This window comes from Mauremys reevesii, linkage group 9 (genome assembly GCF_016161935.1).
Source record: "Mauremys reevesii isolate NIE-2019 linkage group 9, ASM1616193v1, whole genome shotgun sequence".
NCBI classification, from domain to species: Eukaryota; Metazoa; Chordata; order Testudines; family Geoemydidae; genus Mauremys; species Mauremys reevesii.
In genome coordinates this window covers 102,500,558-102,523,193 of record NC_052631.1, presented here as the reverse complement: position 1 = coordinate 102,523,193, position 22,636 = coordinate 102,500,558, and the positions used below count along the sequence as shown (strand labels likewise).

Below are 22,636 nucleotides of genomic sequence, written 5' to 3'. Positions count from 1 at the left end.
TTATTAGTTCACTGCAAATACATCTTGCAGCAATTAGTGACCTTCTTCCCTTCGGTGGAGGGACGTTCCACCTTTACTCATTCTGCTACAGTACAATTTATGAAAGGTCTGATCAGGACCTTCCCTTCCTTTAACCATGTCATGTCGACAGTCACAAGCCCACCTTTTGAATCCTTGGTGACATGTGCCATGACACACCTCTCTATGAAGATGGTGTTCTTAGTGGCTATCACTTCAGCCAGAAGGCTCAACGAGCTTGGAGCCACCATGGTTGATCCTCCTTATGCAGTGGCTCACAAAGGAAAGGCTTCTCTCTGACTACACTCTAAATTTCTCCCTAACATTGTTTGAGTTCCATATCAATCAAATGATATACCTACCTGTATTTTTTTCCAAAACTCCACACTTCCTCTGAAGACAAGAGACTTCACTCCCTCGATGTTTGGTATGCCCTGGCATTCTACCTGCGAAGAATCAAACCCATTAGAAAACAGACTTTTTATCGCCATAGCAGAGAGATTGCATGGGCAAGCCATATGCTCCCAGAGGATTTTGAAGTGGATTTCGGGATAAATCTTAGAGTGCTACAAGATAGCAAAAATTCTTCCCTCTGGGGGGTGTTATAGCTCACTCCATGCGAGCAAAAGCTGCCTCCACGGCATCCCTATCTGATGTCCTACTGCAGGGCGGCCACCTGGAGTTCTGTCTGCACGTTTGTGACACGTTACACTCTAGTTCATGCCTTGGTTGCAGATCCAGCAGTGTATCACAAGCATCTTTGCTACCTGCTTCCACGTGTCCATCTCCAGTCTGAACATTGATTATATGCCAATCACTCGTGTGGAATACACATAGGGAACATCACTCGAAGACATAGTGGAGGATGCTTATTGTAACTGGAGGTTCTTCAAGATATGTTGTCCCTATCTGTATTCCATTACCGGCACTCCATCCCTTCTGCTTTGGATCCTGTTGAATTTGCGGTAAAAAGAGGAACTGGAGAGATTTTGACCTGCACCGCCTCTTATACTCTTGGTCTGAAGCATGAGGATAGCTACTGTGCATGTGGACGCCAGCAGACACTACTTTGAAGAATTTCTGGATTCAGGTGCATGGTGCGCATGTGTACCCTCACATGTGGAACACAGATAGGGATCACACATCTTGAAGAACCTCCAATTACAGTATTAACACGCACAAACTATGTTAAAAGAAAATTATTAAGGTTGCAAAGTAAAGCAGTCAGAAGTTATGAAATGCCAGAATTAAGGCTGCCTGTGCTGCTTGAATGTGGCTCCCTTGTGTGTATGTATATGATACAATCTTTAATTGCATGATCAGATGTTGTTTTTTCTACAAGGTCTCTTTCTCCTTGAGTGCACAGGATGGACACTACTCACTTAATGAGCAGCTACTCAATATTTTTGTTTTCTCCTCATTGTTCAATGTGTGACCCCTTGCTTTATTTGCTGAACAACATCTAAATCTTGCACTGAAGACAGAATTATTAAATTCCTTATGGGTTTTTGTATGGCACTTATCACTATAGTATCTGAGAGCATTTCAAACGTTAATTTATCTTCACAACACCCTTCTGATGTGAAGGGATGGTACTGAGGCACAGAGAGATTAAGGTCAAAAGCATCCACTAATTTTAGTTGCCCAGTCTGAGATAAGTAGTGCCTGATTTTTCAGTGTATTTGGCATTAACTAGCACTTTGTAAGATCAAAACGTATTTCGCGTTGACTTCAGTTGCAGCTGTGAGTGCTTAGCACTTCAGCACATCTGACCCCAGGGTATCAAGTTGTGCAGCCTGAAAATGAGGAACACACAATTAGTGACTACCTTTGAAAAGCCTGGTTAAGTGACTTGTCCAGCATCACATAGGAACTCTGTGGCAAAGGAAGGAAAAGAATCCTTTTTTTTTTTTTTTTTTTTTCAGGGCAGCAACTGCCTTAGCCATGACACCATCTTTTCTCTTCTTTCAGTCCCCTGCGTCCTTCACTACATACCTTCCAACCTTTGCAACGAATGAGGCAGAGATCCTACAGACAACAGCTTCCTTTACTACACAACCCTGATTCATCCCCAGAATAGGCCCATGTTGTACACTAAATGAGGCAGGGTCCTGTGAAGAAAAAAAATGTAATCATGCAATTAAGGACTGTATAATAGTACAGATGCATAAAGGGCTAAATTGAGATCGTACTGATTCCTGAATTCTGGAATATCCCACCTTTGAGTGTTTTACTTTGCAACCGTAATAATGCTCTTGTAATTCAGTTTTATGAGTGTAAGTTCCTAAATTTTCCAGCACAAACTGAAGAAACAAATTCCATCGTATGGCATCATACTGACACTGACATGGTTCATCTGTAGGGTTAGAACTTTTAGATTCACTGTACAGACCTCTGCCACTTGAGCTAACAGAGTAACTGATAGCAGTAGTATGTCATCATCCTCTATGTGGACCAGAACTAGAGGGGAATGGGACACACTTTGTTAGTGAGTTTCACAGCTATTTGCTGACAGCAGAGGAAAGGTGAGACTAAGGATTCTTGGGTTCCATTCCAGACTTTGGAGGGTGTGCTTCCAGTGGGTGCAGATTCTTCTGCCCATAGTCCCCAACATCCACCCTTCTGCCCCATCCCCTCCAATCTGCCTCTGTTCCAGTCTTGTCTTTCCCACCTCTGGCTCCTTGACCTAATTCCATTCTACTCACCTCCCCAGTCCCATTCTCCACTCCTCAGGCTTCTCATTTCATAGAATATCAGGGTTGGAAGGGACTTCAGGAGGTATCTAGTCCAACCCCCTGCTCAAAGCAGGACCAATCCCCAACTAAATCATCCCAGCCAGGGCTTTGTCAAGCCTGACCTTAAAAACCTCTAAGGAAGGAGATTGCACCACCTCCCTAGGTAACCCATTCCAGTGCTTCACCACGCTCCTAGTGAAAAAGTTGTTCCTAATATCCAACCTAAACCTCCCCCACTGCAACTTGAGACCATTACTCCTTGTTCTGTCATCAGCTACCACTGAGAACAGTCTAGATCCATCCTCTTTGGAACCCCCTTTCAGGTAGTTGAAAGCAGCTATCAAATCCCTCCTCATTCTTCTCTTCTGCAGACTAAACAATCCCAATTTCCTCAGCCTCTCCTCATAAGTCATGTGCTCCAGCCCCCTAATAATTTTTGTTCCCCTCTGTTGGACTCTTTCCAATTTTTCCACATCCTTCTTGTAGTGTGGGGCCCAAAACTGGACACACTACTCCAGAGGAGGCCTCACCAATGTCGAATAGAGGGGAATGATCACGTCCCTCGATCTGCTGGCAGTGCCCCTACTTATACAGCCCAAAATGCCGTTAGCCTTTTTGGTAACAAGGGCGCACACTGTCGACTCATATCCAGCTTCTCGTCCACTGTAACACCTAGGTCCTTTTCTGCAGAACTTCTGCCTAGCCATTCGGTCCCTAGTCTGTAGCAGTACATGGGATTCTTCCGTCCTAAGTGCAGGACTTTGCACTTGTCCTTGTTGAACCTCATCAGATTTCTTTTGGCCTAATCCTCTAATTTGTCTAGGTCCCTCTGTATCCTATCCCTGCCCTCCAGCGTATCTCCCAGTTTAGTGTCATCTGCAGACTTGCTGAGGGTGCTGCCCACTTGCCATCCTCCAGATCATTAATGAAGATACTGAACAAAACTGGCTCCAGGACCGACCTTTGGGGCACTGTGCTTGATACCAGCTGCCAACTAGACATGGAGCCATTGATCACTACCCGTTGAGCCTGAGGATCTAGCCAGCTTTCTGTCCACTTTATAGTCCAGTAATCCAGCCCTTACTACTTTAACTTGCTGGCAAGAATACTGTGGGAGACCATATCAAAAGCTTTGCTAAAGTCCAGAAATAGCACATCCACTGCTTTCCCCTCATCCACAGAGCCAGTTATCTCATCATAGAAGGCAATTAGGTTAGTCAGGCATGACTTGCCCTTGGTGAATCCATGCTGACTGTTCCTGATCACTTTCCTCTCCTCTCCACTTTCCTCCTTGCCCAGCAAGTCCCAGTTCCACCTCCCTCCTGGTTCCTCCTCCAGTTGGTTTTTCCCTTGTCTCCCCATTGGCTCCCAGTCAGTCTGCCTTCCTGGGCTCCTCATCCAATCTCAGTATCACTCCTCCATTTCTTGCCCAAGTCTCTCTCTTCCCCGACTCCTTGTCCCAGTCTCTTTGCCCAGCCAACCACAGTTCTCTCCTGCATCTTGTGAGATTGGTCTCCCCTCTCCTCCCTGGTTCCTTAGTCCCACTTTTTTTGTCCTGCCAGTCTCAGTCTGCTCACGTCTTTCAGCTTCTTGTCTGATCTCAGTGCTCCTTCCTGCAGCCAGCAACAACTAGTTCCCGGTCCCCACCCCATTTCTCTCATTAGGACCCAGCCTCCTCTCCCTCTTCAGTTCCCAGTCTCCTTGTGCAGCCAGTCTCAGTTCCAGTTTCACTAGGCTTCTTATCCCAACCTACTTCTTTCTCTCCCCATGCTCTGACTTTTGTCCCCTTGGCATTCCAATCAGATGGCTTCCTCCTCCATGCTGTCTGGGGCCTGCAAGGAGATCATTGAGAGCACAGGAGAGAGAGGCTCCGTCCTGCTCTTAGTTCCAGTGCCTAGTCCCACTCTGGCCTGGAGTAGTTGGGAGCAGCCATTACATGGAAAGTCCAGCTTCGCCTCCTAGTCCTGGGCTGGAGGAAGGTTGCTCATTTGCTCGGTGGAGATAGGGCATGCACAGTCTTGTCACATGTATGAATTATCAGGGGATGGAACATATTCAGTTGCTGTGTGGGGATAGTGCATGCACAGTCTGTCCAGCACTTGGAGCTGTGAGAGGATTGAGTATACTCATGGAGAATGGAATCTTCCGAGATTTTAGCAGCTAAAATCTCTTAAGTCTCTACTGAGCATGCGCGAACTGTAATTTTTCAAAGGCTTAAAACTTGGCCAGATTTGGATGGATTTTCACAGTGATTACACAAGCGCCATTCCTGCCAAATTTTAAGTCCCCGTTCCAAAGTGCTATTCAAAGAAAGTCACCAGAATTATTTTATGTGGGCAAAACAACAGCTGTTTCCCTAGCCTTGTTTTAAAAAATGGCTGAACAGTTTTTCCTGAAATTTTCTAAAAAAATGCAATCTGAGGCAGATACATAGCATAAAAAATTTAAGTTTAAAGGATTAAAGTTTGGCAAAGTTATAAGTCACTGAAAACAGAGTTTTATCAAGGGAACTGTTGGGTAACATTAATAGTATAGTAATAGGCAGGGCTATTGCTGCATGTGATTTTTTTCAGGTCTTTAATAATTTATTGTCCTCTGAATGCCTTTCTAATTCTGCAATATTCTTTTTGAGATGGGGTCACCGGTACTGTACACAGTATTCAGATGAGGTTGCACCATTCATTTATATAATTGCATTATATTTTCTATATTATCACCAACCCATTGCTTTGCATCCTAACATCTTGTTGGTGTTTTTGACTGCAGTTGCTCATTGAGCTGTCCACAATGATGCCCAGGTCCGTTTTTTTATTTATTACAGCTAATTTAGAACCCTATGAGGTATATGAATAGTTAAATTTGTTCCTTATAGTGTATATTACTTTGTGTTTATCAACACTTAACTTCATCTGCCATTGTGTTTCCCATTCTCTGGTCTTGATTAGCCTAAATAACTCTGTGTCATCTGCAAATTTTGCTACCTTACTGCTTACGTGCCTTTCCAGATTGTTAATTAATATCTTAAACACCACATACCTAATATAGAACCTTAAGTCGTTCTGCTGTTAACTTTTAGTCATGATGAATATTGACCATTTATTCATACCCTCTGTTTCTCATCTCCGAAGCAGTTTTTAATCCATGACAATACTTTGCCTCTCACCCCATGACAACTAAGTTTCTTTAAGGATCCTAGCCAAAGGCTTTTTGAAGCCCTAAATAAATTGTTAATTGGTTCTCCTTTATCTACTACTTTACTGACACATTCAAAGAATTCTCACAGACAAGATATGATTTTCCTTGGCAGAAGCCATGCTGGTTAGACCCTGTTATATTTAATGAAGGGGAAGTCTGTAACAGGATCCCAATGGCTGGAAGTTGAAGCTAGACAAATCCCAACTAGAAATAAGGTGTACATTTTTAACAGGCTGATTAATTACTGGAACAGTTTACCAAGGGTCATGGTGGATTCTCTATCACTGGCAGTTTTTAAATCAAGATTGGATGTTTTTCTAAAAGATCTGCTCTAGGAATTATTTTGGGGATGTTCTGTGGTCTGTGCCATATGGGAAGTCAGACTAGATGATCACAATGGTCCCTTCTGGCCTTGGAATCTATGAACATATTTGACTATTTCAACCTTTGGATTCTTATAAAGCCTGATTTATTTAGCTTAGTAAAATGTAGTCAATTTAAACTTCAGTGTGGCTGTTTTTAATTTTTTTTTTAATTTTCTAGGCAAAAAACTACTCTGAAGCCCTTCAGTGGTATAACTATTCTCTCAGCTTCTATTCATCTGGGCAGATAGATCAGAACTTGGCTAAGTTGCAGAGGAATATGGCTTCCTGCTACTTTCATCTGAAACAACTTGAAAAAGTATTTTTGTGTGTGTGTGTGGTGTTGCAGTGTCAATGGGACTTGATTTTAAATTGTGAAAGGGTAAAGGGGGAATGGAAGTTTGTTCTGTAGCTTTTCTGTGTTGTTACATGATTACACTTGGGACTTTAAGGTTTAAAAATGTACCCACTTAATTATTAATATATTTATTTTCATTAGGGTCCCCCCACTTCGAGGTGCTGTACAGACATAATAGAGGGCATGATTTCTGCCACAAACAGCGTACAATGTAAAGAAATGCTAGAGTAGAGAGAAGCGGTCCAGCAGATAAATAAAATGGCAAAAGTGGAGATTTGTCACATCTTAATAATAAAATGTTTTTGATACTAATATGTTTTAAAATGAAAATATAAAACTATCCCCATTTGCTACTTGACATGGACATTATTAATCGGGTAATTTACTAAGGGGATCATGGTAGAAGTTTTTTCTTCAAAGTAGGCAATGGCGTTGTGCACCAGCTCAGAGAGATGAAGCAGCATGACCGCATCACTGGTGGAACACACAGATGGGGAGCAATGTAAAAAGACACAAAGGTGGAAAAGTTGGGGGAGGGGGCTTGAAAGACAAGAAGTTTGAGCCTGATGTGTTAGAAAAGCTGCTGTACAGCAAGGCTGCCATGGAGTTACTGGTAAATGGACTGTCTTGTGTAAAGTTATATTCCAGCATGTCATCAGACCACTAACTTCAACGAGCTGAGGAACAAAATGATTGCAATGAAGTATGTATTACAGAGAGGGAGCTTTAACAGCTGTAAAGACCTAGAGAGATCACATGGCACAAGTGATCTTTGTGCCTCTTAGCATAACAACTAGTGTCACCAGAACAGACTCATAACTAGTATCATCTGTGTGTAAGTCTAAAAATCTTGCTATTCTTAAGATAGAACTTACTTAATTTTGTCTAAATTAAAAAAGCATCTTGAGCACTTGCTTTAAGTGATCACTAGATGGAGGTCTAAGCTATGTTTGTACTTTACAAATGATGTACAAACTTGTCTGCTGATACTGCCTATGTGGTCTCTCATTCTGAATGGAGAGCAGAGACATGCTGTGAAGTGCAGCAAGAGCTGCTCCTTGAAGTTAGACTTACAGCAACTAGATTCATAGATTCATAGACTCTAGGACTGGAAGGGACCTCGAGAGGTCATCGAGTCCAGTCCCCTGCCCTCATGGCAGGACCAAATACTGTCTAGACCATCCCTGATAGACATTTATCTAACCTACTCTTAAATATCTCCAGAGATGGAGATTCCACAACCTCCCTAGGCAGTTTATTCCAGTGTTTAACCACCCTGACAGTTAGGAACTTTTTCCTAATGTCCAACCTAAACCTCCCTTGCTGCAGTTTAAGCCCATTGCTTCTTGTTCTATCCTTAGAGGCTAAGGTGAACAAGTTTTCTCGCACCTCCTTATGACACCCTTTTAGATACCTGAAAACTGCTATCATGTCCCCTCTCAGTCTTCTCTTTTCCAAACTAAACAAACCCAATTCTTTCATCCTTCCTTCACAGGACATGTTCTCTAGACCTTTAATCATTCTTGTTGCTCTTCTCTGGACCCTCTCCAATTTCTCCACATCTTTCTTGAAATGTGGTGCCCAGAACTGGACACACTACTCCAGCTGAGGCCTGACTAGCGCAGAGTAGAGCGGAAGAATCATAGAATCTCAGGGTTGGAAGGGACCTCAGGAGGTCATCTAGTCCAACCCCCTGCTCAAAGCAAGACCAAACCCAACTAAATCATCCCAGCCAGGGCTTTGTCAAGCCTGACCTTAAAAACCTCTAAGGAAGGAGATTCCACCACCTCCCTAGAAAACCCATTCCAGTGCTTCACCACCCTACTAGTGAAAAAGTTTTTCCTAATGTCCAACCTAAACCTCCTCCTCTGCAACTTGAGACCATTAGTCCTTGTTCTGTCATCTTCTACCACTGAGAACAGTCTAGATCCATCCTTTTTGGAACCCCCTTTCAGGTAGTTGAAAGCAGCTATCAAATCCCCCCTCATTCTTCTCTTCTGCAGGCTAAACCATCTCAGTTCCCTCAGCCTCTCCTCGTAAGTCATGTGCTCCAGCCCCCTAATCATTTTTGTGGCCCTCCGCTGGACTCTCTCCAATTTATCCACATCCTTCTTGTAGTGTGGAGCCCAAAACTGGACACAGTACTCCAAATGAGGCCTCACCAGTGCTGAATAGAGGGGAATGATCACGTCCCTTGATCTGCTGGAAATGCCCCTACTTATACAACCCAAAATGCCATTAGCCTTCTTGGCAACAAGGGCACACTGTTGACTCATATCCAGCTTTTCGTCCACTGTAACCCCTAGGTCCCTTTCTGCAGAACTGCTGCCCAGCCATTCGGTCCCTACTCTATAGCAGTACATGGGATTCTTCCGTCCTAAATGCAGGACTCTGCACTTGTCCTTGTTGAACCTCATCATATTTCTTTTGGCCCAATCCTCTAATTTGTCTAGGTCCCTCTGTATCCTATCCCTACCCTCCAGCGTATCAACCACTCCTCCCAGTTTAGTGTCATCTGCAAACTTGCTAAGGGTGCAGTCCACACCATCCTCCAGATCGTTAATGAAGATATTGAACAAAACCGACCCCAGCACCGACCCTTGGGGCACTCCACTTGATACTGGCTGCCAACTAGACACGGAACCATTGATCACTACCCGTTGAGCCCGACCATCTAGCCAGTTTTCTATCCACCTTACCATCCATTCATCCAGCCCAGACTTCTTTAACTTGCTGGCAAGAATACTGTGGGAGACTGTATCAAAAGCTTTGCTAAAGTCCAGAAATAGCACATCCACTGCTTTCCCCTCATCCACAGAGCCAGTTATCTCATCATAGAAGGCAATTAGGTTAGTCAGGCATGACTTGCCCTTGGTGAATCCATGCTGACTGTTCCTGATCACTTTCTCCTCCTTTAAGTGGTTCAGAATTGATTCCTTGAGGACCTGTTCCATGATTTTTCCAGGGACTGAGGTGAGACTGACTGGCCTGTAGTTCCCTGGATCTTCCTTCTTCCCTTTTTTAAAGGTGGGCACTACATTCGCTTTTTTCCAGTCATCCGGGACCACCTCCGATCGCCATGATTTTTCAAAGATAATGGCCAATGGCTCTGCAATCTCATCGGCCAACTCCTTTAGCACCCTCGGATGCAGCGCATCCGGCCCCATGGACTTGTGCTCGTCCAGCTTTTCTAAATAGTCCCGAACTACTACTTTCTCCACAGAGAGCTGATTACCTCCTCCCTATACCGTGCTGCAGAGTGCAGCTGTCTGGGAGCTGACCTTGTCTGTGAAGACAGAGGCAAAAAAAGCATTGAGTACACTAGCTTTCTCCACATCCTCTGTCACTAGATTCCCTCCCTCATCCAGCAAGGGGCCCACACTTTCCTTGACTTTCTTCTTGTTGCTAACATACCTGAAGAAACCCTTCTTGTTACTCCTAACATCTCCGGCTAGCTGCAACTCCAAGTGTGATTTGGCCTTCCTAATTTCACTCCTGCATGCCTGAACAATACTTTTATACTCCTCCCTGGTTATTTGTCCAATCTTCCACTTCTTGTAAGCTGTTTTTTTGTGTTTAAGACGAGTAAGGATTTCACTGTTAAGCCAAGCTGGTCGCCTGCCATATTTACTTTTCTTCCTACACATCGGGATGGTTTGTTCCTGCAACCTCAATAAGGATTCTTTAAAATACAGCCAGCTTTCCTCGACTCCTTTCCCTGTCATGTTATTCTCCCAGGGGACCTTGCCCATCAGTTCCCTGAGGGAGTCGAAGTCTGCTTTTCTGAAGTCCAGGGTCTCTGTTCTACTGCTCTCCTTTCTTCCTTGTATCAGGATCCTGAACTCTACCATCTCATGGTCACTGCCTCCCAGGTTCCCATCCACTACTGCTTCCTCTACTATTTCTTCCCTGTTTGTGAGCAGCAGGTCAAGAAGAGCTTTTCCCTTAGTTGGTTCCTCCAGCACTTGCACCAGGAAATTGTCCCCTACACTTTCCAGAAACTTCCTGGATTGTCTGTGCACTGCTGTATTGCTCTCCCAGCAGATATCAGGGTGATTAAAGTCACCCATGAGAACCAGGGCCTGTGATCTAGTAACTTCTGTTAGTTGCTGGAAGAAAGCCTCATCCACCTCATCCCTGTGGTCTGTAGCAGACTCCCACCACGACATCACCCTTGTTGTTCATACTTCTAAATTTAATCCAGAGACTCTCAGGTTTTTCTGCAGTTTCATACTGGAGCTCTGAGCAGTCATACTGCTCTCTTACATACAACGCAACTCCCCCACCTTTTCTGCCCTGCCTATCCTTCCTGAACAGTTTATATCCATCCATGACAGTACTCCAATCATGTGAGTCATCCCACCAAGTCTCTGTTATTCCAATTACATCATAATTCCTTGACTGTGCCAGGACTTCTAGTTCTCCCTGCTTGTTCCCCAGGCTTCTTACATTTGTGTATAGGCATGTAAGATAATTCACTGATCGTCCTGGTGTCCCAGTATGGGGCTGGAGCCCTCCCCTCTTGCACTCATCTACTTGTGCTTTCTCCTGATATCCCACTTCCCCACTTAGCTCGGGGCTTTGGTCTCCTTCCCCCGGTGAACCTAGTTTAAAGCCGTCCTCACTAGGTTAGCCAGCCTGCTTGCAAAGATGCTCTTCCCTCTCTTCGTGAGGTGGAGCCCGTCTCTGCCTAGCAATCCTTCTTCTTGGAAGACCATCCCATGGTCAAAGAATCCAAACCCTTCTCTTCGACACCATCTGCGTAGCCATTCGTTGATTTCCACGATTCGACTGTCTCTACCCTGGCCTTTTCCTGCCACAGGGAGGATAGACGAGAATACCACTTGCGCCTCAAACTCCTTTATCCTTCTTCCCAGAGCCACGTAGTCTGCAGTGATACGCTCAAGGTCATTCTTGGCAGTATCATTGGTGCCCACGTGGAGAAGCAGGAAGGGGTAGCGATCTGAGGGCTTGATGAGTCTTGGCAGTCTCTCCGTCACATCGTGAATCCTAGCCCCCGGCAAGCAGCACACCTCTCGGTTTTCCTGGTCAGGGCGGCAGATAGATGACTCAGTCTCCCTGAGGAGAGAGTCCCCGACTACCACCACCCTCCTCCTCCTCTTGGGAGTGGTGGTCGTGGAACCCCCATCCCTAGGACGGTGCATCTCATGCCTTCCAATCAGTGGAGTTTCCTTCTGCTCTGTTCCCTCAGATGTATCATCCACTTCACCCTCTGCACTAGTACCTGCAGAGAGAACATGAAAACGGTTGCTCACCTGCATCTGTGTTACTGGTACATGGACATTTCTGGTACTCTTTCCTCTTCTGGAAGTCACATGCTGCCAGTTATCCTCACTGGCCTTCTGTCCCCGCTGCATAGCCTGCTCTGAATCTTCAGAACATTGTGCCCGCTGAAGCTGATCCTGACGTCTATCCAAGAAATCCTCATTTTCTTTTATGGAATGCAGGGTTGATATTCGTTTCTCCAGACCTTGAATCTTCTCTTCCAATATGGAGATCAGCTTGCACTTTGTACAGACAAAGTCGCTCCTATCCTGTGGAAGGAAGACAAACATGGCGTATCCTGTGCAGGTCACAACAGCGGATCGCTCAGCATCCATAGTCTCTTCCTTCTAAGAGCTTCCTTACTAGTGGCAGACACTACTCAGAGAAACCTGTGAGGGGGAGCCTCAGTAGGCTCTCTCCAGGCGAAAACCCAGGCAAACTCCTTCTGTTTGCCTCTCTGCTGTTCGCTCCTCAGCTGGTTCGCAGCTGACTGCCTTTTTATAACAGTCAGGCCCAGCTGGAACAAAGCACTCCCAGGTCACACTGGTCAAACAAGCAATCAAACAATCAAGCACACAGTCAAACTGCCCCCCCAACAGACACTCAGATACTCACCAGCGCAGTCCTCCTACTGCAGCACTTAGCGTACCTCTGCTCAGAGGGATCCCAGGCAAACTCCTTCTGTTTGCCTGGGACTTTAGAGCAAGACTTCTCGTGTCTTGCTCTAAACACACCTGTTAATGCATCCCAGAATCATGTTTGCTTTTTTTGCAACAGCATCACACTATTGACTCATATTTAGCTTGTGGTCCACTATAACCCCTAGATCCCTTTCGGCCATACTCCTTCCTAGACAGTCTCTTCTCATTCTGTATGTGTGAAACTGATTGTTCCTTCCTAAGTGGAGCACTTTGCATTTGTCTTTATTAAACTTCATCCTGTTTACCTCAGACCATTTCTCCAATTTGTCCAGATCATTTTGAATTTTGACCCTATCCTCCAAAGCAGTTGCAATCCCTCCCAGTTTGGTATCATCTGCAAACTTAATAAGCATACTTTCTATGCCAATATCTAAGTTGTTGATGAAGATATTGAACAGAGCCGGTCCCAAAACAGACCCCTGTGGAACCCTACTCATTATACCTTTCCAGCAGGATTGGGAACCATTAATAACTACTCTCTGAGTACGGTTATACAGCCAGTTATGCACTCACCTTATAGTAGCCCCATCTAAGTTGTATTTGCCTAGTTTATCGATAAGAATATCATGCGAGACCATATCAAATGCCTTACTAAAGTCTAGGTATACCACATCCACAGCTTCTCCCTTATCCACAAGACTCGTTATCCTATCAAAGAAAGCTATCAGATTAGTTTGACATGATTTGTTCTTTACAAATCCATGCTGGCTATTCCCTATCACCTTACCACCTTCCAAGTGTTTGCAGATGATTTCCTTAACTACTTGTTCCATTATCTTCCCTGGCACGGAAGTTAAACTAACTGGTCTGTAGTTTCCTGGGTTGTTTTTATTTCCCTTTTTGTAGATGGGCACTATGTTTGCCCTTTTCCAGTCTTCTGGAATCTCTCCTGTCTCCCATGATTTCCCAAAGATAATAGCTAGAGGCTCAGATACCTCCTCTGTTAGCTCCTTGAGTATTCCAGGATGCATTTCATCAGGCCCTGGTGACTTGCAGGCATCTAACTTTTCTAAGAGATTTTTAACTTGTTCCTTTATTATTTTCTCTTCTAAACCTACCCCCTTCCCATTAGCATTCACTATGGCTATGGCTACACGCGCAGCGCTGCGCGCGCGCTGCGCGCAGCGCGCTAGCCGCAGCGAGCGCAGCGCCAGCGCTGGGGACTCCCAGCCCAGCGCCTGTCTCCAGCCCCCAGTGGGATGGGCGGGACAGCGCTGGCTGGGAGCGCAGGGCTGGGGCTTTACACACTGGCGCTGCGCCGCGCGCGCACTGCAGCGCCAGAGGGTGGTGTTTCACACCCTGCTGCAGCGCTGCAAATTTGTAAGTGTAGCCAAGCCCTATGTTAGGCATTCCTTCAGACTTCTCAATGAAGACCAAAACAAAGAAGTAATTAAGCATCTCTGCCATTTCCAAGTTTCCTGTTACTGTTTCTCCCTCCTCACTGAGCAGTGGGCCTACCCTGTCTTTGGTCTTCCTCTTGCTTCTAATGTATTGATAAAAAGACTTCTAGTGTGATATTCTTATGAAGTTGAGGGCATTCACTTTCCTGTGTACACACCAACCTGACACTGCAAGTCGCATGTCCTGTAGCAAAGTAAGAGTTTCTTGGAAACTCACTGTATTCTACTAATGTGTGTGACAGATGTTAGGGGAGCAGTGCTGCACCCTCATGTGTCCCAGCCCAGTAAAATTTCTGGAACTGAAGACTTTATAGAAAAGGTGAGAGTTAAAGAGGCTGGGGAAATAGTGAACAATTTACTGGAGTCTGGTCTCTGGAAGGGTGGAGTTGCTTTTTGGAGTTCTTTAGACCAGCGTTTCTCAAATGTGGCCACTGGGGCTTTTCTTGTGGCTACAGCAGGGGTGGGCAAACTTTTTGGCTGGAGGGTGACATCGGGGTGGGGAAATTGCTTGCAGGACCATGAATGTTGGGGTGTGGGAGGGGTATAGTGTGCAGGAAGAGGCTCAGGGCAAGGGGTTGGGGCAGAGGAGAGGTGCAGGGCACAGGAGGGGGTGCACAGTGTGGGAGGGGGCTCAGGGCAGGGGGTTGAGGTGCAGGAGGGAGTGCAGGGTGTGGCGGGGGCTCAGGGCAGGGCTTTTGGGGTGCAGCGGGGGCTTGGGATAGGGGGTTGGGTTTTGGGGTGCAGGAGGGATTTGGGGTGAGGCCTCCGGCCTGGTGCCGCTTACCTGGAGTGGCTCCAGGGTGGCAGTGGTGTACAGTGGGGCCAGGGCAGGCTCGCCCCGGCCCCGGCCCCGGCCCCGGCCCCGGCCCCATGCTGCTCATGGAAGTGGCTGGCACCATGTCCCTGCGGCCCCTCCCCCGAAGCTCCCATGGCCGGGAACGGGAACCACGGCCAAATGGGAGCTTCGGGGAGGTACCCACAGGCAAGAGCAGTGCGTAGAGCCCTCTGCCCCCTCTCCCCCAGGGGCTGCAGGGACATGGTGCTGGCCACTTCCCGGAGCAAAGCGGGACCCACGGGCCATGGGGATGGTAATCCCACAGGCTGGATCCAAAGCCCTGAGGGGCCGGATCTGGCCTGCGGACTGTACTTTGCCCACTCCTGGGCTGTGATGGGGAAGGGCGGGAGCAGCGGCTCCTCCCCCTCCCTGGTGCTCTTGGATGCTTTGGTATTGGTTGCTGGGGCTTCCAGCAAGTGTTGGGCACTGCCTCCCTCTAGAGACACCTGGGGCACAATGCTGGAGGAGCAGGCAGCTGGTGATTTCCCCACCTTCCCAGGGGAGGTGGGGCTCAGGATCTGGGCTTAAGCCCGGAGGTGGCAGGGAGGTATGTTCTGTCTGCGAGGCTTTGGGTTCCAGCCCCGGGCTCTGGCTGTATGGCTTTGGGTTCCGTCCCCTAGTTGAGGGGCTTCAGGCCTCACTGCTGCCCCCAGCCAACCTCCCCCTCCCCATCGCTCTGACCCCTGCTGCCTCCCTCAATCCCCCATCCAGGGGTTAATTTGTGCTCAGACTTGCGGGGGCTGAATAAGTCTGCTGTGAAAAGTGATATTTGCATGTTTGTTAATATCACTTTTCACAGCAGACTTACTAGCTAGCAATAAATAAATTACCATGATTTGGGTGTGTATATGTGCATATTTATTATTTGTTTTTCCAAAAGCTAATTAAGTATTTTAGGGAAAAGTGTGAGTGTGGCCACCAGCAAGAGTTGGTGGCAGCACTCTGAGGCCACCAGATAATTAGTCCTGAGAATCCCTGCTCTAGACATCATGCTAATAAGCACCATATTAGAGCTGGTGCATAGTTGCAGCTATTGTTAAAAAATGCCCACGTGTTTACATTCTAACTCTCTGTTTTGAGTTCCTCATAACTTTTAAAAACTTTAATCTTTTGGGCTGAAGTTTTCCAGATCTGGTACTTGCCTGAAGGTGAAACTTGGAGAAAAAAACATTCAACTATTTGTGAGTAGAAGGAGAGAGAAAAAATATTTTTCCCCATTAGAAAGAAATTCTTTCAATTTATTTTAGAGCTTTACAAGCAAAATGGCTGAGGGTATAACGTTTAAATTTAACAGAAACAGCCCTCACTGTGGAGAAGTGCCTTTACATATTCTTGTGATAGAGGGTTTTGATTTGGCTAAATCAAAAGAATTTGAACATCACACTTTGCACATTCGTAGGACATTTCTAACAGTAGTTCTTTAAAACCATGTTTGAACAGAAACTAGGCTGTACTAATGTGTGTCTTAAGGGGTCCTTTAATCTAACATGCAAAGACATATAACAAGCTCCACGGTCTGAAGTTGAAGTTAGAAAAATTCAAATTGGAAATAAGAAATCTTCACAGGCAAAAAGTTGCAATTAACCATTGAAACAGGTTACTATATGATCACGTAATTAAAGCCTATGATAGTGTGTAAACATGAGGGGACCAACTTAAAGTTGCACAGTGAACATTAATTATGTCATTGCCTAACTTGAGTGCTTGGCTCTGCAACCTTAATGTTATTTTAATGTTGTTTTGTGATGTAATTTCCTATTTAAAAAAAACAAATGAAATAATAATTATATCATTAGGAACTATACTGACCTCCAACTTGTATCATCAGCAGGGTTTGTGACCATTAGATCCCCAGCACTGACCTTTGCCACTTGAACTAACTGGTAGCAGTAGTAGGCTATTAACATCTCCATGGACCAGTCACTAGAGGGAGATGAAGACACATGTTTTAGCAGTGGGTTTCACAGCTATTTACTGGCAGTAGAGAAATGTAGAAACTCAGGACATCTGGGTTCAATTCCAGGTTCTGAAGGAGAGTTTTCTATAGTAGTTGTTATAGACCTCTCTGCCCCTGTGCTTTCAGCTGTCCCAGTCCCCTTCTTCTCATATATACCCTCTGCTCTTGTCCAACCCTCCACCCTAGCTTTGGCCCCCATCCGCCTCTATTCTTACCCATTCCCCACTCCCACTCCAGCTCTTGCCTCCCTCTGTGCCTGTCCACCCTCCTCCCACCCCAACTTCTACTTCCCGCCTCCTGCATGGTTCCTGTAATGCCTTCTTCTTGTCCACCATTCTTCATCCTTCTGAATTCAAATCAGGCTCAGCTGCATCCTCTTTCACCGTGCTGACTGCTTGGTAGCATCAGGAGCATTGAGAGCATAGGAGAGACAGTCTCCCTGCTCTCAGTTGCTGTGCTCAGTGCCACGTTGGCCCCCTGGCTGATAGAAGGAGCAATTTCAGCAAAAGTCCTCAGCACCTCCAGTCGAGCTGGAGCATGCTTAGTGCAGATGGAATCATCAGATTATGTAGCTGCCAAATTCTAATAAGTCTCTACTGAGTATCTATAGACTGAGACTTTTCAAAGGCTCCTAGCTTGGCAAATTTGGGTGAAATTTTCAAGGGACAGCAGAAGGCGCATCTCTGATACTAGGAGAACTGCCCTGACAAAATTCCTGCTCCAAAGCATGAAGGCTCTAGAACTTCTTAACAAAATGGTTGTAATACTCCTTTAATTTGGGCCAAACAATGTATTTTCCCTAATCTCATTCTCAGAAATGGCTGAGCCATTTGACCTGAAACTTTCCAAAAAAACTTCAGCCAGAGGCAGACACTCAGCATGGAAAATTCTAGCTTGAAGGGACAAAGTTTGGCAACGTTGTAAGCAACTGGAAATAATATTTTGAAGTGTCAGACAGTGTTAACTATTGGTGGCACTACTAGCCTTCTTCACTTGTTATGCTGTACCCCGAGGTGGGTCCTTGGCAGTAGCATAGAACCCTGGCTCTCTGGATCTTAAAGCAGAAGCCTTGACTGCCTGAATTAAAAGGGCCCACTCTGTTAGCCAGCTCATCAATCTCTATATGTTTCCCAGCCACCACTAGAGAGGGACAGAGCATCACACTAAGTGGATATGGATTACATGTTCCATCTAGATGAGAAAGCTTGCCTGAGTTTTAGAAGTCCATCCAGCTCTAATCCCCATGCATGCCCTGACAGCAGAGGTTGAACCTGGGACTTCTACATCTAAATGCAAGAGCCTGAACTGCCAGAGCTGAATGACCCACATCTGAGAATCAGGGATGCAGCAAGTTAATCAACCTTTTTGTCCCAGCCACCACTAGACAGGGACAAAGCAAAACACTATTATCTAACCTTGGATATATGTGGCAACTTCTGTTTCCGTGTACTGCTGTTTATGCCAAGTAGAGTCCAGGAGAGTCATTTATAAACAAGATGCTCTGCAGACCCCTACCTCCATTCAAGATGAATTTCACCCCATCCAGTGGGTCAGCACAGTGAGACTGTAATAGAGCCTATGCCTTGTGCTGGCCTTCTGCATTTGGTTGAATTTCACTCTTACAACTTAGCTCACAAGGTGAAACTTTCAAGGTTGTGGAAAAAATGGTCTGATGTTATACTGTATCTGTTGAGAAACAGTGTGTGACCCTGGAATTAACTACTATATTGTTAAGGGGTCAGAATTAAGGGTTTGTTTGCAACTGTAATTTTAGCATTTCTTGAGTTTTAAATGTTTAACTGCAACATTAACATTTATTGTCCTTCTATATGTGCTCAAAAGCTTATTTTTGTGACTTTTATTTTGTTTTTCAGCTCTGGATAACTTAAGACTTTTAAGATCCTCGGGGCATGGACTTTTCTTTGTCTGTAAAACACCAAGCTTTATACAGCTGTGGAGCTGTTTAAATAACATGTATATAATCGTTAATATCTTCTCTCTCAGTTTAGCTCACCCCTGCTACAATGTGTGTTACTGACTGCTTGTCATGACTGTGATAAAATCCTGTTAATCTTTTCTGTCAACAGGCAAAAGAGGCAGTGAAGGAAGCAGAGAGGTGTGATCCCAGCAGCATCTTCACTCAGTTCAGTGTGTATAAGGTTGCGGTCTTGGAGGGTAACACTGAAAAAGGTAGAAACAATCAGAAGGGTAATATGTTGCTGTGTACATATGAACACATGATTATTTTGCAGTTTTATTGAGTTGGTCTTTTCCCAACAAAAAAACTTCCTTTGACTTAGCCTGTTTTTCCACCTATGCCCTAAATTCCTTTCTCCCCTTCACCTCGAAACTAATTGGAAATGCTGTCTGCATCACTGCTTCAGGTTTGTCTTCCCCAGCTACATCCTAGACCCTCTCCAATCTAGCTTCTGCCCTTTCCACTGAAACTACTCTCACCAAAGTCTCTAATCACCTCCTCTTGGCCAAATGTCAGTGCCTCAGTTGCATCCTTGATTTCCTGGGTCTCTGTTGCTTTTGACATTGTTGATCATCCTCTTCTTGACTTCTTATCTACCCTGGTCTTTTGTGATACAGGACTTTCCTAAGTCTCCTCTTATCTCTCTTACCATTCCGTCAGGTTTTTTGATGGGTGGTCCTCCTCTCTCCCGCTTTTTGATAGGATCTCGTAGGTCTCCATCTTCAACCCCCTCCTTTTCTTCCATATATTGTATTCTAGGTCAGTGGTTCTCAACTGGTGGTCCATGGACTCTTGGGGGTCCACAGACTATGTCTACTCTTATTCTCAGGCTTGACCCCTTTTTCTACCTTCCTTTCTGGAGGGTCATAATCTGAGTCTTCTTGATTACAAGTAGCTTGTTTGCTGACCAGGTATGTCCATTATCTGCAGCTCCTTTGTGCTGTCATTTATGGGCAGTTCTCTCTTTCCCCTATCAGCTAGGTAATTTGCATCAACACAGATGCTTTTTAGCTTGCTTTTGGACCCAAAGCCATCAGCAGAGCTCAGAGACTCTGTCTTAAAATGAACAGGAGTACTTGTGGCACCTTAGAGACTAACAAATTTATTTCAGCATGAGCTTTCGTGGGCTACAGCTCACTTCTTCGGATGCATAGAATGGAACACACAGACAGGAGATATTTATACATACAGAGAACATGAAAAGGTGGAAGTATGCATACCAACTGGAAGATGTTCTCTGTATGTATAAATATCTCCTGTCCGTGTGTTCCATTCTATACATCCGAAGAAGTGAGCTGCAGCTCGCGAAAGCTCATGCTGAAATAAATTTGTTAGTCTCTAAGGTGCCACAAGTACTCCTGTTCTTTTTGCGGATACAGACTAACACGGCTGCTACTCTGAAACCTGTCTTAAAATGAACTTCCACCTGAGTTTTGATTACTTTCCACTTTTAGCTCCTGCTTCCAAAACACATAGTGATCTGAAAAAGAAAACACAACCTATTGTGGCCCTTTTTCGGAGCCCCAATAGGATTTTAATTAAGTAGCATGTTTTGCTTGCATTTTTTTTCTTTTCACCCCTTCTGTAATATACACTGCATATGTCATAGGAAAATGCACATTTTTTCATATTAACTTCTATAACATTATATTAACCATATCAATTTTACATAAGGTGTAACTGTTTCTTTTGTGCTCACAGTTTTCATATACCCTAATCAAAGTGACAATCTGATTACTCAGAGCCAACTTCATTGTTCCTAACATTGCTACTTTGTGCATCTCATCCCTGCTATTGCTCCAGAGGGTACTGTCTTTTTCATTTCTTACTCTTTTACTGCAGCTCTTATCTGCTACTTAGTTACAAAAAAAAAATACAGACTCTCTCCCCATTCTCCTAGTTGTACTGAACTTTATAGAGCACTGAGGTACCTTCAGGGTTAAATGCTGAATATCAGAGCCAAACAACACTAATTACCTGTGTCTGGCAAAAAGTGTCTGTCTGTTTTGCATCTTTGAATAAAAGATTCAAATGGATTTTTAGTGGTATTATTTAAACAAAACCAAACCAATTCATCTTCAACCAACAAAACAAGAGTTTTACAAACCAGGAGTGTTGATTTAGGTCCTTAAAACATCACATATTTACACAATATATTTGCACACACACGCAGATACATACATACATACATTCCCTTTTTCTTAACATCCCTTGCACTGCTCTAATAATTTTTACACAGCTGTACATAGATTACATTCCCTTTTATACATTTGGGGAGAGTTAAGTTCCAGTGGAAACCCCTTGTGTTCTTTTAGCGAATTTGACTAAATTGTCCATAGTCAAATGATTTCAATCAGATTGTCTCTTTGCCTGGATTATTTACAGACATTCCTTTGGAAAAGGGCCCATTTTCCCTTCAAATGGCTGCAAAGAAACCAAGAATTCTCTTTCTATAATGCTTTTTTTTGTAACATTTTCACAACTTTCAACTGTTTTAATTTCCTCCAGCCTCTGCAGAGTTAACTTCTCACTCTTTTTCCTTAAATCACTTGTTTATCTCCCAGAATGACACTTTCATCAACTCAGATTTCACCATTTCAAGTAATTGTCTGAGGGATCTGAATTCCCCATGCCTGTAGTTACTCCTGCCCTTACTCTTGCCACTACGTCCCTCAGGGCTCCCAACCTGTTTTCCAGACTCTTTATCTGTTGCCTGCCTGCTTGTCTGGGCCCGATCTTGCTTTCCTCACTGGAGCCTCTGGAATTTTGCAGAATTTTAAAATATGGTGCACATAATTTTTTGGTGCATAATTTTAAATGTTTTGGTGCAGAATGCCTCTAGGAGTAACTCTTGTTGGTTTGAGCCAAGACATGGGAGAGTGGAGCCCCACCCGGCCTATGGATTATATATTAGAGGGAGGGTTCTGCTTTCTGCGACAAGATCGGGGTGCTAGTCAAGGTACTGTCTGCAGTAGCCAGAAAAACCATATTAGCATTTCTCCACAGTTAAGCACTGGGCTTGCTAGAAAGGTGTTAACATATTTACGTAGTCAGAACAAGTTTTCCAGGGGGAACTTGTGAAAATTAGTTGAAGATGTCAGCCTTTCCACAAATCATTATGATATTTATGTTAAAATATCAGAGTACAGCTACTTTTATGTGTTTCTATGAAAAATTCTGTTAACAGCTGGTTCCTCATGTATTTCAGCTGTGGAAGCAATTGTTGCAATGGGGAAGTTAGCAGCAAAGCCAGCTCAGCATGAAGATAAGCTACTAGCAGATGGAAGTGCAGCCACCAGCCTTCTGAGTTTAGCTGCCCAGATTGCTTTAGAGGTAGGTAGAGCTGATAATGTTTTCTTGGACTTCTGCTTCATTTTCAAATAAACATAGCAGCTGTAGCCTGTCCTATTTGTAGTTTTTCTTGCTATGTGCTACACTAGAGAAGACCTTGCTATGTAAACTCAAGTGTGTTGAATAAAGTGAAGCAGAGGTTTATTCCAAACCAAAGAGATAAAGTTTTAAAAGAATTCTAAAGGAAAATTCCTGAGTTATAGATATTCTTGGATGGACATTGCATCAGATGCTTCCTTAGCTCTCCCTTCTGTCACAAGCTACAGAATTTCTGTTGTCTTCTATGGCTTGATTGCTGAAGATGCTCAATTCAGAAGGAGAAGCTGCTTATATGTTCTTAAGGAGCTCAGATTCTGGGGTTGGGAAATCCTGAAGGACTATGAAAATTTACTTGTCCCTCTTGCTTGTCTGTGAGGAGTGACTGAATGGTGTGTGCACTGAATGAATGAATATTGGCATA

General features: G+C 44.6%; 1 protein-coding gene across 12 annotated transcripts in view; it reads left to right on the top strand.

Moving 5' to 3' along the window:
- TEX11 (testis expressed 11) overlaps positions 1–22,636 on the top strand; it is a 127,795-nt gene that overhangs the window by 53,761 nt on the left and 51,398 nt on the right. For 11 of the 12 annotated variants that reach the window (XM_039489484.1, XM_039489483.1, XM_039489488.1 and 8 more), the window contains 4 exons: positions 6,492–6,629; positions 16,012–16,071; positions 18,935–19,037; positions 22,034–22,158. In XM_039489484.1, coding sequence (XP_039345418.1) covers positions 6,492–6,629; positions 16,012–16,071; positions 18,935–19,037; positions 22,034–22,158 — 426 coding nt within the window. The remainder of the gene's footprint in view (positions 1–6,491; positions 6,630–16,011; positions 16,072–18,934; positions 19,038–22,033; positions 22,159–22,636) is intronic. The other variant, XM_039489487.1, reaches the window with a different exon arrangement.